An 18,180-nucleotide genomic window follows, 5' to 3' on the forward strand; every position below is an offset into this window, starting at 1 on the left:
AGAACAGAAATCGTGCAGCGGCGGTGCAGCAGCAGCAGGAGGCCCCATTAGCTAAAGTGGTGCTTCAGGTTAAGAACAGTTTCAGGTTAAGAATGGACCTCCAAACGAATTAAGTGGTACCACTGTATCTGAACTGTATGTGTGTGTAGATGTAGTCTGGCTTACTCAAAAGGTTTGAGATTGGTAATGCAATTTAAACAACATAAAGCATCTGAATAAAACGATACAGTAAAAATCTACCACCGCCAGCCATTAAAAGAAGCTCTTCAATAAATGGGTCTTGCAGTGCTTCTGAAACATGCTTTGTTGTTTAGTCGTTTAGTCGTGTCCGACTCTTCATGACCCCATGAACCAGAGCACGCCAGGCACTCCTGTCTTCCACTGCCTCCCGCAGTTTGGTCAAACTCATGCTGGTAGCTTCGAGAACACTGTCCAACCATCTTGTCTTCTGTCCTCCCCTTCTCCTTGTGCCCTCCATCTTTCCCAACACCAGGGTCTTTTCCAGGGAGTCTTCTCTTCTCATGAGGTGGCCAAAGTATTGGAGCCTCAGCTTCACGACCTGTCCTTCCAGTGAGCACTCAGCTGATTTCCTGAAGAATGGATAGGTTTGATCTTCTTGCAGTCCATGGGACTCTCAAGAGTCTCCTTCAGCACCGTAATTCAAAAGCATCAATTCTCCAGCGATCAGCCTTCTTTATGGTCCAGCTCTCACTTCCATACATCACTACTGGGAAAACCATAGCTTTGACTATACGGACCTTTGTCAGCAAGGCGATGTCTCTGCTTTATAAGATGCTGTCTAGGTTTGTCATTGCTTTTCTCCCAAGAAGCAGGCATCTTTTAATTTCGTGACTGCTGCTTAGGCTCTGGCTAATCTCCAGGAGCTCTGCCTTTTAGGGAACAGGGTGCACAAGTTGGCTACCAGTCATCACATTTTAGAAGGAGAGGTGTTTCCAAGGATCAGGCCTGCCAAGAAGCCACATTCTCTGAAACTGACCTTGGAATTCCACCCACATTCCCACAGTGTGCTTTGAATGGGATTGCTCAGTGACAAATGAGTTTGGGCAGAATCTGACATTTGGAAACATAATCCAAGCCATGGTCTTCATGAGACTTGACAGCCGCCCCCCAAAATACCTGGTCTTGTAGCCTTGTTCTGCTGGCTTAATACACAGATGGTAGTGTTTTCAACTTTACACAAAAATATGGATGTACTTGAGCCATCTCTAGCCATTAGCCCCTTTGACAAGTAATTGAGATATTACAACTAGAGAGCTCTAAACTTTGAAGGGTTTTTTCAGTCATGGTGCCCCAGGCAGGCCAGCTAGCATAGTTGACTATTCCATGCAATTTTTGAAGATAATTGAAGCTGCTGTGTCTTAGATTACTTCCCTCCCCCTTCTTATAGTATTTTAATGTTTTAGGAAGAGCGACATAATTATTTTGTTATGTTTACACTCAGTATGTACATCACCTTAAAGGTAAAGGTAAAGAACCCCTGACAGTTAAGTCCAGTTGTGAACGACTCTGGGGTTGTGGCGCTCATCTCGCTTTACTGGCCGAGGGAGCCGACATTTGTCCGCAGTTTTTCCAGGTCATGTAGCCAGCATGACTAAGCTGCTTCTAGTGAAACCAGAGCAGCGCACGGAAACGCCGTTTACCTTCCTGCCAGAGCAGTACCTATTTATCTACTTGCACTTTGACATGCTTTCGAACTGCTAGGTTGGCAGGAGCTGGGACTGAGCAACGGGAGCGCACTCCGTCGCGGGGATTCGAACTGCCGACCTTCCGATCGGCAAGCCCTAGGCTCAGTGGTTTAGACCACAGCGCCACCCGTGTCCTTGTACATCACCTTAGGCAAGTGTAAAAAAATAAAACTAAATAATTAAAGAATATTGGGTTGTAGCCAGCATTAATCACACTCACAATAAGCCCATTTAAATTAATGGACATGACAAATTTAGGCTCACTAATTTCAACAGGTCTATTCTAAGTAAATGTTAGTTGGCTACAGTTTTATATGAATCAGTCTGACGCAGAAACACTGTCCCCAAATCCCAGATTTATGAAGGGCAGCAATGATTATGCAGTGATGAAGGAAATACTTCTTTAAAAAACAACAACCCTAAGGGACATTGCAGAGAGGCAAAACAGAATCTGTGAATTAGCCCTAAGAAAAAAGATAATTTGTCCACGCCATGGAATAAACACTTCCTTTGACTCATAATAAAGGGTTCAGTAACAAAGTACTGATGGAAGTGTGCTCTGATCCACGAAAGCTTCTGTCTCTTAGTCTTCAAGGTGCTTTTTTGTGGCAATCACTTCAGTAGTTCTTTTTGGGGGGGAGAGGACTGAAAAAAGCCTCTGTGTTTCATTGTGCTGAACACCTTCGTGTGCAATTGCAGCAAAATAGACATCCATGTGATCAGTACTCTTGCTGGTATACATTCGTTTCCCTATGTGAACGCTGCATCCTTGTAGGAAAAAGTCCTCAGTTTGCTTAGTTGTGCAAACCCGGGGTGAATGTGTAGAAATACATGAAGGAAACTGACAGTGGCATAAAACAGATCAGAGTGTGAACAGCCTTCTTTATTTTAACAGGTGTTAACTCTCACACAAGGTCGGTGCTATTTCAATTTGCTAATTTATTCTCAATCTCACAGGAACATTCAGCTATTCAAGGATACAGAGGTAAATCCTGCTCTGCTCTGTGTCCTAGTTGCTAAAGAAAGGCTGTACCTGTCTTTATGACAAGGATATGAAAATGATCCATAAAAAAAACAGCTAGGAGGAGAAGGAAGTCCATGCTTCATAATGTGTATGCAAACAAGCCCTTACTATGTCTGCATATGGAGAAAATTATTTTAAGTTGACACTTGAAAGACAAAGGGATCTAAATAATAAAATTGGAACAAGTGCAGTTAAAAAAAGAAAACTGACTATGGTTGTTCACTTGCTTATACCTTTAAAGCAGTTTCAAAGCTCAAAGGATTCTGGGCCCTGTAGTTCACCTCTCACAGTTACAATTTCCAGGTGCCCCAAATTCTTTGAGGGGGGAAATGTACTTTTAATCTGCTTTAAACGTATAATGTGTAAGGAACCTAAGAGATAAACTAAAACTAACCCCCTCCTTAGTAGCATTTAAGCATGCTTCCATGGACTATTCATTCTGATTTGTTTGCAGGGAGATTAGCCAACTTTGGCTATTTAATGAGCATGCACTCAGGGAGGTGAGGTTATTTTGCATCAAAGCAAGTCCGTTCCAGTACATTTTCCACAGAACTTTACCTATCACAAAAAGTCCAATCTTTTGAGGAAGTGGGTTTGTTTCACAAGACCGCCTTATCAACTATAATTGCGTAATCTGAAATTTCCAGTATGTGGCCGAACCCCAACTGAAAATAGTGAGAGTCTGGAAGCAACCCTGTTTGGCAAAAGCTTGTCTAAATCAGTGCATCTCCATCTTTCTGAAAAGCAATAGAGGATGAAGCTGATGGGCCTTTGTGGAGTGTGAATACAACAAGGGCACAACTACCAATAAAGATTGAATTGGTTAAAAACAATATGTGCAAAGATGTGTTTTTATTTTAAATAGGGCTCATAGAGCCCAGTCTTATGCATAGCTGTAGCCAAATCAATTCCAGTCTTCCCTGTTGTGTGAAAAGATAGTTCAATTGACTCAGCTTCCCTTTTTTAACATTCTGGGTGGAGGGTAGAAGAAAAAGAAGGGGCAGTTCTTTTCAGAGCACTTGAAAACAGTCTCCCTCCAGCTTCCTCAACACCCAGGATTGTCGCCAGCAAGAACTCCCAGTTCCCAGACAAAGCCGCACAATCAAGCCGGCTAGAGAACACCCCACACCTTGCCTTCATTTGCAACACCTGGCAGATCACAATGCCTTGCAGGTGGGCTGTGCTTCTAACTTGGATGGTTTTCCAAAGGTGAGTGAGGAGCCTTTTTTTCACTCCAAAGGTTGCATTCCCTTCTGGGCCATCTTCAGAGGACTACATGCCATTCATTGGTCAGCAGGGACAATTAAAGCAGATTTTACATTTCTTTTACAGTGAGCCTGTGTCTATACACACTGTGCTCCCCTCTGCATCCTCCACCGAGACAATGAGAGGCATTATCAGAGAGTTCAAGGACACATTCCAGCCAGGCAAAAACAGCTGGAATGGAGCAGCGCCAGTGAGGGAGGGATCAAGGGTCAGTCAGAAGTTGTGGCGGCTGCTTTTCACGCCTGAGACCCGAGGTTCATCACCCTTGCTTTAAAAGAAAATTCCTGATACAGTTTTGCCAATAGCAGCTAATAATGATGGCTATGGAATACAGTAGTACCTCCAGTTACAGATGCTTCAGGTTACAGGCTCTGCTAACCCAGAAATAGTACCTCGGGTTAAGAACTTTGCTTCAGGATGAGAACAGAAATCCCGCGGCGGCAGCAGGAGGCCCCATTAGCTAAAGTGGTACCTCAGGTTAAGAACAGGTTAAGAACGGACCTCCAGTACGAATTAAGTTCTTAACCTGAGGTACCGCTGTATAGAATACAGTGGTACCTTGGTTGTCAAACGTAATCCGTCCGGAAGACTGTTCGACTTCTGAAACATTCAACAACTGAGGTGCAAATGGCAGTCAGAAAAATCAGTGGAGAAAATTGAAACAAACGCAGTGGAAGCCGTTCAGCTTCCGAGGTGCGTTCGAAAACGGAAGCATTTCCTTCCGGGTTTTTGAAACCTGGGCGTTCGAAACCCAAAGCGTTCGGCTTCTGAGACGTTCGAAAACCGAGGTACCACTGTATACATTCAAAGCACCGTAACTAACAGGAAACTTAAAATATTGCCTTAAAAGATGTCAAAATAAAACATAACTGAAGGTGGTCAAATATAGAATGCACCTTTAAAACAGCACAGTGGCTCATGCCTTGCTAACCTCAAGGCTTGATTGCTGTAACGTGCTTTTTGTGGGGCTGCCCCAGTTTCTGGTTCAGAAGCCGCCATTAGCCAAGGTGCTCATAGGAACAGGGGGCTGGCAACATGTTACTTTGCTGATGAGCCAGCAGAGCAGAGCACAGCAGGGGGTGTGGGGTTCCCCACACCCCCTGAGGGTCACTTGGCTATCACTAGGGATCATGCCTTGAGTGACGCAGGTCCTGCAGTGTGGAACTCCCTAAAGTTGAGGCCACAGGTGCAGTGGCGTAGCGTGGGTTGTCAGCACCCGGGGCAAGGCAAGTATATGTGCCCCCTAACCCGTGGATTTGCGCCCCCTAACCCTAACCCCCAGATGTTGCGGCCGGCCCCCCCCCCGCACCCCCCAAGCTACGCCACTGCACAGGTGGCACTGTGGTCTAAACCACCCAGCCTCTTGGGCTTGCTGATCAGAAGGTCGGTGGTTCAAATCTGCACGACGAGCTCCTGTTGCTCTGTCTCAGCTCCTGCCAACCTAGCAGTTCAAAAGTAAACCAGTACAAGTAGATAAATAGGTACCACTGCAACGGGAAGGAAAACGGCGTTTCCATGCACTCCGGCACTTGTCACGGTCCTCCGTGCACCAGTAGCAGTTTAGTCCTGCTGGCCACATGACCCAGAAAACTGTCTGTGGACAAACGCCGGCTACCTCGGCCTGAAAGCGAGATGAGCGCTGCAACCCCATAGTCGCCTTTGACTGGATTAACCATCCAGGGGTCCTTTACCTTTTATCCTTAGCAGAAACTACCCCGTCTTGCATGCCTTTACAGCACGCTCTCCATAGAGAGGCTCACCTAGTGCCATCATTACGTCTTTAGGCGCCAGGCAAAAACATTCCTCCTTCCCCAGGCCTATGGCCGTTAAATCATCTGTGGCCTGTGAAAGTGTGGGGCAGGGGAGTGTCATTAATTATTTTACTATCTGTCCTTCTGTCAGTATGCTTTTTACTATGTTTTTATTACTGATGTTCTGTAATGCGTTTTTAATGTTGTGCACTGCCCTGGGATCTTTTGAGAAAGGGTGGCATAAATTGAATACATGATAATAATTATGATGATTTTCTAATTAATTTGAAACCAGTCAGTATTGATTGATGTTCTTAGGGTTGATGTTTTTAAATAGCCTTATATGTTGTACTGCACAGCTTAGATGAGCACCTTGCTATTTTTTCGTTAGCAAACAAATAAAATGAAAGGGAGGTCTTTGGGTCTGATCAAGCAGGACTTTTCTGTTGCTGGGGGGTCTCAAACTGAGGCGGCCTGCTTTAGGCACTCGGCTGTGGTAGCAGAGGAGCCTCTCAGCATGCTTTTCTATTTTCGTCCTGCTATTTAAAGTGTGTGTGTGTGTGTGTGTGTGTGTGTGTGTGTGTATATATATATATATATATATATATATATACACACACACACACACACATATATATATATATTCATGTCATCAGTCCCTTAATGCTCTAGGGAGAACGGTTAAAAAAATTGGGAATACCATTTACCCATCCAATAGAGTCCACCTTTTGAAAGGCTAAAGTAAACGACCCGTTTTTCTAAACAACACAAGTCACGGGGGAGCAGTTTTTTGAGCTGGTGGTCCGCTGGGCTGGGCTGGGCTGGGCTGGGGAAAGAAGGCAGCTGTCCGCAGCGAAGAGGCGAAGGTTGGCAGCCAGCCATATGTATATGGAGATTGTACATCCATGCCACATATTTTGATATTATATCAGTTTAACAATCATGGCTTACCCCCAAACCTCGAAGTTTGGTGAAGATGTTGAGACTATTCTGCTAGAGATTCATTAGCTCCTTCTTGAAGGAAGAGGGAAAGGGAACCTCAGAATTAGGACCCAAATGTAGCACTTCCTATGTCCGCCTTATCTGGCCCCTGGGAGTCTCCCTAGGTCACCCTCTCCCCCTCGCCACACCCCTCACCCATCCCAATTTGCACCATCCTTGGCCTGGTTTGGCATGCGCCCTTTGCCATTCATCTGTTTGTTGTGCTGCTGCACTGATGGTTCGGCTTTGCGTTTTGCCTGAACCCAGACCCATGGTTTAGCTGTCTCCAGAAAAAAACACAAGCCACAACCAAGGTTTGTTCCATAGTTTACCGCTCATGGGGTTAAAAGAGAGCTAAACCACGAGTCTAGGACCAGACCAAATGCTAAACCAAACCATGGCTTAGCCACGACGAGGAGGAGCAAGCCAACAGCCACCTCCTGTTTAAAGGTAAAGGGTAAAGGGACCCCTGACCATTAGGTCCAGTCGTGGCTGACTCTGGGGTTGCGGTGCTCATCTCGCTTTATTGGCCGAGGGAGCCGGCGTACAGCTTCCGGGTCATGTGGCCAAAATGACTAAGCCGCTTCTGGCGAACCAGAGCAGCGCACAGAAACGCCGTTTACCTTCCCACCAAAGTGGTACCTATTTATCTACTTGCACTTTGACATGCTTTCGAACTGCTAGGTGGGCAGGAGCAGGGACCGAGCAACAGGAGCTCACCCCGTCACGGGGATTCAAACCGCTGACCTTCTGATCGGCAAGCCCTAGGCTCTGTGGTTTAACCCACAGCTACACCCGCGTCCCTACTTCCTGTTTGGGAGCCCGCAAATTTGCAGCTTGTTCATATTAAACCATATCTGCAAACAACGTGGTGCAGCCAGAGCCTTTGTTTTCATAAACACAGTGCTTTGCATCGGTTACGATAGAACAGCAGCAGAGGGCTTTGGGCATCCCCGCCATTCCGCTTCTCCGTTGTCTGACGCGGTACAAATATCTTCTGGAATGGGCCTGCACAAACTGTGCCCCATCAAGCCTTGCACAGCCCCCCAGCTCTGTGCAGTGACCCACTAGTGGCCAAACAAACCTGCCTGTGCTGTTACCCTGGAATGGCAAATGGAGGTTGTCAAAAAGTCAGCCAGTCATGCTACTCAACGGTTGGGCCAAATGGTCAACAGTGGCGCTGGTTTGTTTTGGAAGAATCACAAGACCTTTTCATTCAGATAAATGTTTTGGGCAGCTTTGCCAACACATCCACAAAAGGATACTATCCCCAAATAAAAATGTTTATTAGCCTGCTTACCCACACACATCTGTGTAAAACGTATACATATTGAACCTAAAAGCAGGGGTCAGGTAGAGAGAACAAATGTCTTCCTTAACGAAAGCTGGATAAGCTTGCCTGGTTACCTGGAGACAAGTCTAACTCCCCACAGGTGATTAGGCAAATTGACTCTTTACAAGCCTAAATTTAGGAGGGGAAAGGGGATTTCAACTTTCATGTTGAAATATTCTAGCCTTTCAGTCCATTACTTTCAATGCTTCCTACTGCTGGACCTTTGGATATAAGGCGAGATAGAAATCTAAACAAATAATTATGCACTTCCCATTCTGGCTCCACAAACGAGTCCAGAGGGTGACATTTACATTTATTGGACCGGTTTTAAGAGACTGACGTGGGGAAGGCACAAGGCAAATGTACATTTTATCCACAAATGTTGTTGTTTGTCAGCAAGGTCCACGTGTGGAGATTGTGTCAATGTACAAAACAGTATCTGCTTTACACCAGCACAGGATCAGGCCCAGGATTAGCCTAGTCATTTTTGTAACTGCCGTTATTCAACTGCTGAATTATAATAGCAAAGTGTCAAAAGGAAATAAACAAGCAGAAGATGATTCATCCCGATACACAGTAATTAGCATGTTGACAATTATGATCTGCTAATGTGCACTGGATATTGCACAGCGATGCTCCCCCTTTCTTTGTCGAACAATCTGGAGAATCCCTGACACGCTTAAACTTGCTGTTTATACTCCACAAAGCTTTCCCGCACACTCTCAAAACATGCACCATGATATTTTTAAAAATTATTTATTTGGAACTTTTGTAACCCGCTCGTCTTGCAAAGATCCCAGGGTGGCCTTTAATATGCATTTAATACATATTAAACCAAAATACTAAAACACTAACAATTGTCAGAACAAGGAAGAGTTTTAAAGGATAGCTGTGTGAAGTCATTTTGCTTAGACTCTCTTTGCACTTTTTAACTGGTTGGTCAACTGCAACTTGTTCCTTTTATTCTCCCAGCACATCTGGTTGTTCCCTAAGTAGCCCCTTTCTGCAGGGAAAAAGAGCAATTGTGAGTTAAAAAGAGAACATGCTCCCTCCAAGTGCAACGGCTTAGAGCCTTCTATCATTACAGGGGAGGATGTGCGATCCTAGTTTTTTGGCAATTCATTAAGATACTCCAGCCATCTTGGATCAGATACCCACTTTAATCCACCAAAAATTGTGCCCATGGTTATAGCATTACAATTAAACATGACGTAAACGACCGATGTGTTATTTCCCCATGTTTAAGTTTAGTATTTAAGCTTTCTGAAACACGCCCCTAACAAGATTTTCATCCTCAGTTATATTAAAAAAATGAATCATGCCTCTGAAATAATGTAATAAAGCTACTGAAATGTTTGCACAATGGAGCATAATCATCCCTGATCAAGCACATTTTATCTGCAATATTAAGAAACCTATCATTCAACCTTATATTAAATAAGCAACACACACTTTCCGAATCTCTTCGCTTCTATCTGCCATTTCCCCAGGTAGCACAGGAAAGACGATCATATTGAGGAGCAGGAGCCATTTTTTGAAATTCTTGGGCCTATTTGGATCCATCACCTCCCGTTCAAACCTCAGCCTAAAGTAAGGGTGGCTATGCTTTGACACTCTAGATCAGGGTTTCCCAAACATGGTTCTCCAGCTGTTTTTGGACTGCAACTCCCATCATCCCTAGCTAGCAGGACAAGTGGGATGGGAACTGTAGTCCAAAAACAGCTGGAGACCCAAGTTTGCGAAACCCTGATCTAGATGTTGTTGCAACTACCATTCCCATCAGTCCCAGCCAGCATGGGCAATGATAAGGGATGATGGGAGGTCTAGTACAACGCCATCTGAAGGTCCGCTTGTTTGTCACTTAAAGCACATCTTATCCATTCAGTTGGACCCCAACTGCCTGAGGAAGCCAATCAGAAAGCTTCAGGGTGCCGAGAAACAACCTGATTGGCTGCCATTTTGAACAGCCTACATTTCAGAAGAGCAAAAGCTGCCACACATTTGCAGATGAACTTTACTTAAGCCAATTGGTGGCCTCACATTCTGACTTTCTTAAAACTCATTTGCTGATCCCACCAACCCTGCTTAAATCATCAGCACCAGAGTTCCCATCAGACTTTGCAGGAGGTTGTGCATGCCGTTGGGATAAACTTTGGCCAAACCCTGTAAATAATGGGTGACCCACAAGCAGTCCTCATTGTTATCTGGTGACAGTTAAGTAGATCAGCGCTTGTTGGAAGCAGGAAGACTGGCGCAAGGATCAGCGTTTGCGGAAAGAGGATAGGTCTGGAAGGTAGGAACAGGCTTCAGTCGGAGTCGCTGCTGCTGGAAGAGGAGGAGGAATGCTGTAAACAGAAGAAGAGGGAGGCTCATGAGACTTCAATTCTGACTCAGTGTTACTGCTACCGAAATCTAATCAGGGCTTTAATCTATCCCAGAGCTCAGCTCAAGAAAATGTCAATTGGGGATATTAATGCCTCATTATCAGCTGAAATTACTGTTTCCTATACACACAGATTGGATGAAGGAAAAGACAGACTCTGAACAAGTACTGCAGGGGAGGGGAAAGTCCCCCCCCCCACACTGCGAAGGGCCGTTTGCCATGGACAAAGACAACTGGAGTTTGCAGCCGATGGTGGGAGAAGCCAGAGTTAACAGGAACTTGCAGCGTTGAATAGTGCTCCCACCCAGTGTCACTATTCGGCTGCTGCCTCCCACTGCCCTCCATCTTGGTCCATTTTACTGACCCATCCCCAATTAACAAGCGGTCCAAACTGACTACTTGCAGAGGACATTCCCCACCCTCTTCATCACTCTGTTTGGGATCCATTTCCATTTTGCAGAACGGTTTCCCCCACCCTTTGGGTTCCATTTTTTTCTTCTCCCATTCTCTCTCTTGGGACTCCTTTCCCCACCAACTAGCACAATTGCTCCTTTCTGAAGACGGCCAATACGCATGTCCACAGTCTGACTGAGGACCAGGCTGTCAGAGGTCAGAGCTCTTCCCTGCAGAAAGGAGTACCTCTCTCCAACCATGCGGTGTACACTCCTCCAGCATCACTCCCCATAATTCTAATCACAAACCCCACAGACCCTGTCTAGCTCACGGTTGAAGGCCCAGCAACCATTTACCTCAGACCACCAGGCCTTCCCTCCTCTACCTTCATGGCAGCCTCCCTCAACATAATGCCCCCCAGTAGGGCTGGGCGATACCTGGTTTTCAACATTGTGATATATTGCCAGCTAAACATTGCAATGGGATGCAGGTGGAGCTGTGGGTTAAACCACAGAGCCTAAGACTTGCCGATCAGAAGGTCGGCAGTTCGAATCCCTGTGACGGGGTGAGCTCCCGTTGCTCGGTCCCTGCTCCTGCCAACCTAGCAGTTTGAAAGCACGTCAAAGTGAAAGTAGATAAATAGGTACCGCTCCGGCGGGAAGGTAAACGGCGTTTCCATGCGCTGCTCTGGTTTGCCAGAAGTGGCTTAGTCATGCTGGCCACATGACCCGGAAGCTGCACACCGGCTCCCTCAGGCAATAAAGCGAGATGAGCGCCACAACCCCAGAGTCAGTCACGACTGGACCTAATGGTCAGGGGTCCCTTTACCTTTTAAACATCGCAATATGCTGATATAATCACAATGCCTGTAATAAGGATGGAGGCATTGGCTGGCTTCACAGTTTTTCCTGCATTGTGATTTTTGCAAAGCACACACACACACAATCATGATTTACAATATACAACCAGGTCAAATATTATGAAGCTGATATCACAATATGGAATTCAAACTGGCTTTGGACAATACATTGCCCAGCCCTAACATACATAATGACTCATGTTATATCGCAAGGTCAAAAATTATGAAGCTGATATCACAATATGGACTTCAAACCAGTTTTGGACGAAATATCGCCCAGTCCTAGCCCTTAGATGTTGCTGAATTCCAACTCCCATCAGCCCCATCTGGCATGGACAACGGTCAGGGATGATGCGAGTCCAGCAACATCTGAAGAAGAGGAGTTTGGATTTGATATCCTGCTTTATCACTACCCTAAGGAGTCTCAAAGCGGCTAACATTCTCCTTTCCCTTCCTCCCCCACAACAAACACTCTGTGAGGTGAGTGGGGCTGAGAGACTTCAGAGAAGTGTGACTGGCCCAAGGTCACCCAGCAGCTGCATGTGGAGGAGCGGGGAAGCAAACCCAGTTCACCAGATTACGAGTCTCTTAACCACTACACCACACTGGCTCTCTGAAGAGCACCAGATTGGCTAGCTTCTTGAGGCACAGCAACAAGTAAAGAAAGTCCAAGTTTCCTGTTCTTCCCCAACCCTCCCTTCCTCTTCCACACACCTTCCCATGCATCTTGTGGTGCTTGTGTGGCTTGTTCATCTTGTGCGCCTTCTTCATCTTCTTCTTCATCTTCTTCGCTGCCTTCTTATCCATCCCATGGGTCCCCATGGCAACAGCCCCCGGCAGCAAAGGATTCACCCCCATCCCTCCAGGCATACCTGGGGCAGGTGGGGGGTAAGGACCGCCAGGGGGGACAGGGTAACCAGGTTGGTGTCCAGAATACGGGGGCAGGATAGAATGACCTGGTGGGTATGCAGGTTGCCCGGGGATCCCTGCTGGGGGCCCAGGATATGGGCCAACAGGTACTGGACCTGGGGGAAAGGCAGGATTCACAGGAGGGGGGTGGGCAGGGTTGAAGCCCGCTGGATATGATGGGTTGGGAGGATAGGCAGCTCCTGGGTAGGCACCTGGCTGGCCTAAAACAAAAAAGGGAGAGGGGAAAAAAAAGAAAATCTTATCAGTTGCAAGCTAAATGAAACACGCAGCAGTCAACCTGAAGCATCTTATCATTCCGTCTACATCATGGTTAGGCAACCTAAGGCCCGGGGCGGGATCCAGCCCAATCACCTTCTAAAACCGGCCACAGATGGTCTGGGAATCAGCGTGTTTTTACATGAGTAGAATGTGTCCTTTTATTTAAAATGCATATCTGCGTTATTTGTGGGGCATAGGAATTTGTTCTTTTTCCTCCCCAAAATATAGTCCAGCCCCCCACAAGGTCTGAGGGGCAGTGGACCGGCCCCTGGTTTGCTGACCCCTGGTCTATGTATACTAGGCAACATGAGCAAGACACCATCTCTAAAACATAGGAAACTGTCTTATACCAAGTCAGAGCAGTGATCTATCCAGCTCAGAATTTTCCAAACAAAGGGGTATTTTCAAGGCCTACTTGGAGCTGCCGTCATGGTATTGCATACAGAGTTTGGCTCCCTAAGAATCTCAGCTTTCATTTGGGTGGGGGAGCAAGTCCTTATGAATTGTGAAGACATAGCTGAAACTGTGTGGGGCGCATTGGGCTAGTGATTTTGGGTATAATATCCAACTTTCATCTTGGGAAAAGTTGTGGAGAGAAGAAATAAAATTTACAGCATGCTGTGCGTTGAAAGAAAATCACATGAAAATGATGTACCGTTGGTATCTAACACCAACTAAGATTGCAAAAATGTATAAAACTAAATCAAATATGTGTTGGAAACGTAAAGAGAAAGAAGGTACTTTTTTCCATATGTGGTGGTCATGTTGTGAGATTAACAGCTTCTGGGAAAGGATTTATAATGAATTAAAGAAAATGTTTACAAATACATTTGTTAAAAAACCAGAAGCCTTTCTTTTAGATTTAATAGGGGAAGAAGTAGTAAGAGAAGATAAAATACTTTTTATGTATGCAACGACAGCAGCGAGAATGCTACGGGGAAGAAGAAGCATTACCAACAAAGGAAGAATGGCAAACAAAATTGATGGAATATGCAGAAATGGCAAAACTGATGGGGAAGATCAGAAACCCAGGATCTTCTGTTTGCAAAGCCTGGGCTTTGCAAAACCAAGGACCTCCAAGGTTCAGAAAGCAAGTCTCCACTAATACTAACGGGAGAAGGGAATTCGGATTCAGGAGGTCCAAGGGGGCCATGTGGTTGGCCGCGGAGAAAGCACAGGGTCTGTCAAAAGCAACAACACATCACTAGCGACAACTAGCAATGTCAGACTGAGCCTTCTGCTGAATCGCTGAGGACAACTCACAGGCAGTGAGGTCAGGCAAAACAAATGGCTGTCCTTGACTTGAGACAACCTAGTTCTGTTGCGGAAAGCAAGACTGGCCCAAGCCAATTGTGACTGGACTTAAAATGCCTTCTGTTTTTCCACTTGGCAGGACTTCCCTCACAGAGAACTTGCAAGATCTCTGCCATCCAGGTGAGTTTTAATGCTGATTAGGTACACCAGCATAATGGCATGAGAGGTGCCTTGGGAGCTACCAAGTCAGCTGACACTCTTTTCTTTTCTTTTTTAAAAAAATAGTGTGGCAGCTATTTAATGCATGGATACAGGGACATGACTCAGTGCGTAGAAAGCACTCAGGGCCCTTTCTGGAAGCAGCCAATGCCTATCAAAAAATGCCCTCCTGCCCAGGGGTAGCTCACATGCAACATAATAGTTGCCACCTCTGTGCCCATCCCTATGCATATTCCCTAGAGAGGTACCCCAGATACACCCATCAATCCTTCTTCCCATTTACCTGAATTGGGGTCCCACATGGTTCTCAAGGAGAGGAGAATGTGTCACCTGGGTAGGGAAAGATATTGTTAGCATAAACTACGTAAAGTTAAAGGCTATCAATTACTGCATAAACAAGCTCATAAATCAAGTAGGCGGGAAAGATTTCATACCATAAGTCCATACCATAAGGTCAAATTGCAAAAAGACAAGCGCTACAGGCTACACAGATTCTACTACAGAGAATTTAATTTAAGACAAGGATTATCCATGGACAATAGTATGCGGTACACAGACTGAAATTCAAGTTTCTGACAACTTGCTTTTTAAAATAGTAAGTCCCTAGCCGTCATGACTATGGATCTAGTTATGTATGTTTGAAAACATGCGAGGGCCCATACTAAATTATTGGAAGGCAAGAGAAAAGTATAACCGTGTGTATTTAATTTTTCCCTTCCAACTCACGTTTTTTCTAATTTGATTTTTCCATCTTTAAAATCAGTATGAAATTAGGTTTATCTTAAGTATCTAAATAAGGTTATTTTGGAAATCTAAACCATACATTATCACTGTGTTACTCATACAAGATTCAAAACTAGATAGGTCAATTATATCATTTCACGTTTATAATTTCCAGGCTGTCTTTCCGTTATGCAATCCTCAAGGTTTATCTACATTTTAAATATGAAGTTTTTAAGATAATATTTTAGCTTCCTGTTAATTAAGTTGCTTTGAATGTATACTTTATATTTGACTTTCTTTGGTAATGTTTTATTTGGTGTTTTAAACCTCTCTTGTTTTTTTCTCTCTTAAAAACATAAAGTGGTATAGAAATGGAATTAATAAATAATAAAAAATATGGTTATTTTACAAAACTAAACAGTCTATCATCGGTGTGTTGCTCATGAGATTAAAGCATTCAAACAATGTTACAAAGTTACGGTTATTAGTTCTAAGCGCAGCAATATTTCAAGAGATAATGGGGCAGAAGTGTATAACGAAACAAACTTCCTGAGCTAAAGGAAGTTTCCATAAATGCTAACTGACTTATGATCAACAGGAACCTCACATTTTGATAAAGCCTATAAAACAGAACAAATTATTATCCCACGTCTGGTCCAAGAAGGCTCAAATCCCCAGTCTTGATGGGTACTAAGTGGCCAGCCTCTCTTTCATTCATATATAGAAGTATGGTTTAAAGAGCTCCCTTTCATAGGGTTTCTGAACATGCCCCTAAGTACTGGGCCCTGCACCAAAGGAGAGGGCAAAACCCAAGACTTGAGTTTGTTTTATTTCAGAAAATGAGTGGGATAGCATTGCTGTTATTTCCACTGCCCATCAAGATTCACTGTCCTTCAACACACCCTCTCCTGAACACCCAAGTCTCATCTTAATGGTTCCTCTTTCCTCTCGCTTATCAATGTCTCTCTTTCTATCTTCTCTGCCTAACATTAGAGTCCAGTCACACTAAGCAAGAAGGCACCCAACATAATTTGCATAGCCGGTACAGACAAATGGGAACAGCAACCAAATGCTGCAGTGTTGAGTGGACCTGTTCAGGGTTTCAACCAACCAGCTAGCTATTCCTTTTCCAGGATACAGTGGTACCTCTGGTTACATACTTAATTTGTTCCGGAGGTCCGTTCTTAACCTGAAACTGTTCTTAACCTGAAGCACCACTTTAGCTAATGGGGCCTCCCGCTGCTGCGCGATTTCTGTTCTTATCCTGAAGCAAAGTTCTTAACCCAAGGTAATATTTCTGGGTTAGCAGAGTCTGTAACCTGAAGCGTATGTAACCTGAAGCATATGTAACCCAAGGTACCACTGTACTCTATTCCATTCCCCCACCTGTTTTCCAGTCATTGTCCCCCCAACAATCAAGTCAGCAATGCGTTCTATGCCTACTGCGCATGCTCATTCACTGAATTGTTTGTGGGTGTCCACACCCCCATTTATGAGTTCTCTCCCCCTTTAAAATGCTTGTACTCCTGCAGATCTTGGGATTTGCCCACAGATGGTGCCATTTTGGCTACAGCCCAGACTCATCGAGGATGAGTCTGCTATTAGTATATAGAATTTCAGCACTGACTAAAAGCCAAGAGTCTCCGAAGTGGTCCAAGAAGATCCTGATTCGAGTCTCACCTGCATCACAAACCCACCAGATATCTCAAGCCTGAGGCAAGTGGATGGAAAACATTCCCACACTACATGCATACAAGTGATGTGCCCTTTTATGTATATGCTATCGACGAGCATTTTAGGAGGCTTTTAACTCTTATTTCTAAAAGGCCTTCTCGGTGGCGGCCCCCACCCTGTGGAACGCCCTCCCATCAGATGTTAACGGGATAAGTAACTACGCAACCTTTAGAAGACACCTGAATAAAGCCCTATATAGTGAAGGTTTTAACGTTTCATTATGTTTTTATATATGCCGGAAGCCGCCCAGAGTGGCTGGGGCAACCCAGTCAGATGGGCGGGGTACAAATAATAAAATCGTTATTAATAATAATGTTAGTTTTTGCAAGCCGCTTTGAGTTCACCTCAAATAAACTCACAAATAACAAATAAAACAACAATAAAAGTAAAAGTAGAAACGGGAGACGAAAGATGGGATATTGCTCCAATCGTAATTTCACTGCTGTGCAGCGAATGCTCCAGCAAAAATACCCCTTAAAAGTTGCCTTTCCCTTTAAACTTTTTAGAGCCCATTTATACACCCAGACATAGAAAACCCTTCCACAAATTGCAAAAACTGCAAGAAATCCTACCAGATTGCAAGGATCCCGTCCCACCCACCTACCTTCCTTCACCTTTGCAACCTCTCTCCGCCTTCTGCCCTCACTCCCTTCCAAGTTCTGCAGCCGCAGCAGCTACTTCCTGGAAGCCTTCCTGGCGGCTGGGCTCCATTTCACATGTCCCTCCAGCCCATTGGCTCTCGGCCGCCACCGCCAACTTCCCATAGGAGAAGCTGCGTGTCCATCAGAAGCTGCGGCTCAAGCAGGCGGGATAAGCGGCGCCTTCCACCAATGACTGTTCGGGCGCGGGCTGCAGATAGGGAAGGAAGGAAGGAAGGGACCAGCCTTGATCTGGGATTATTCCAGACCCTCCAAGTGTCCCTATTTTCCAGGGACTTCCCTGATTTAGAGCTATTTTTGATTTGATCCCGGAATGTCCCACTTTTCTTTAGGATATCCCTATTTTTATTGGAGAAATGTTGGAGGGTATGGTAGGATGTCCCAGTTTTCATTGGAGAAATGTTGGAGGGTGTGTTATTCCACTTATTATTTCGGCCTGCAAACTTAAAAGAATCTTTCATTCCAACTGAGACTCTTGTTTCTTTTCATATTTGTAATAACTGTAATAATTTTGGCATGCAGAATACACTTGGTCAATATATTCGCATGCGTTCATCAGAACGTTTAATTTTTATGTAATGGTTGCAGTCAAAGATAGCTCTCAATGCAACTAGGCTAAACAGTTTAAGGATGAAAACATTCTGTTATACGGAGTAGAAGTATACATATTTACTGGGTTGTGGAGTTCTTTAAAAAGGCTGTAGCTT

At 44.9% G+C, this 18,180-nt stretch overlaps 1 protein-coding gene across 1 annotated transcript; it reads right to left on the reverse strand.

Moving 5' to 3' along the window:
- Nucleotides 1–8,360: 8,360 nt before the first annotated feature.
- Nucleotides 8,361–17,510, reverse strand: PRR13 (proline rich 13). The gene is made up of 4 exons (XM_053374310.1): nucleotides 17,419–17,510; nucleotides 14,641–14,687; nucleotides 12,411–12,826; nucleotides 8,361–10,406 (listed from the first exon to the last, which is right to left on the reverse strand). The coding sequence occupies exons 2-4, from the start codon at nucleotides 14,657–14,659 to the stop codon at nucleotides 10,368–10,370; spliced, it is 474 nt and encodes a 157-aa protein (XP_053230285.1). The 5' UTR covers nucleotides 14,660–14,687; nucleotides 17,419–17,510; the 3' UTR covers nucleotides 8,361–10,367.
- Between the last annotated feature and the right edge of the window lie 670 nt (nucleotides 17,511–18,180).

Source organism: Podarcis raffonei, chromosome 2 (genome assembly GCF_027172205.1).
Source record: "Podarcis raffonei isolate rPodRaf1 chromosome 2, rPodRaf1.pri, whole genome shotgun sequence".
Classification (NCBI taxonomy): domain Eukaryota; kingdom Metazoa; phylum Chordata; class Lepidosauria; order Squamata; family Lacertidae; genus Podarcis; species Podarcis raffonei.

Coding starts and splice junctions, on each gene's coding strand:
- PRR13 (XM_053374310.1), bottom strand. Junction 10,407..12,410: donor ACCACAAGATGCATGGGAAG/GTGTGTGGAAGA, acceptor TTCTGTTTACAG/CATTCCTCCTCCTCTTCCAG.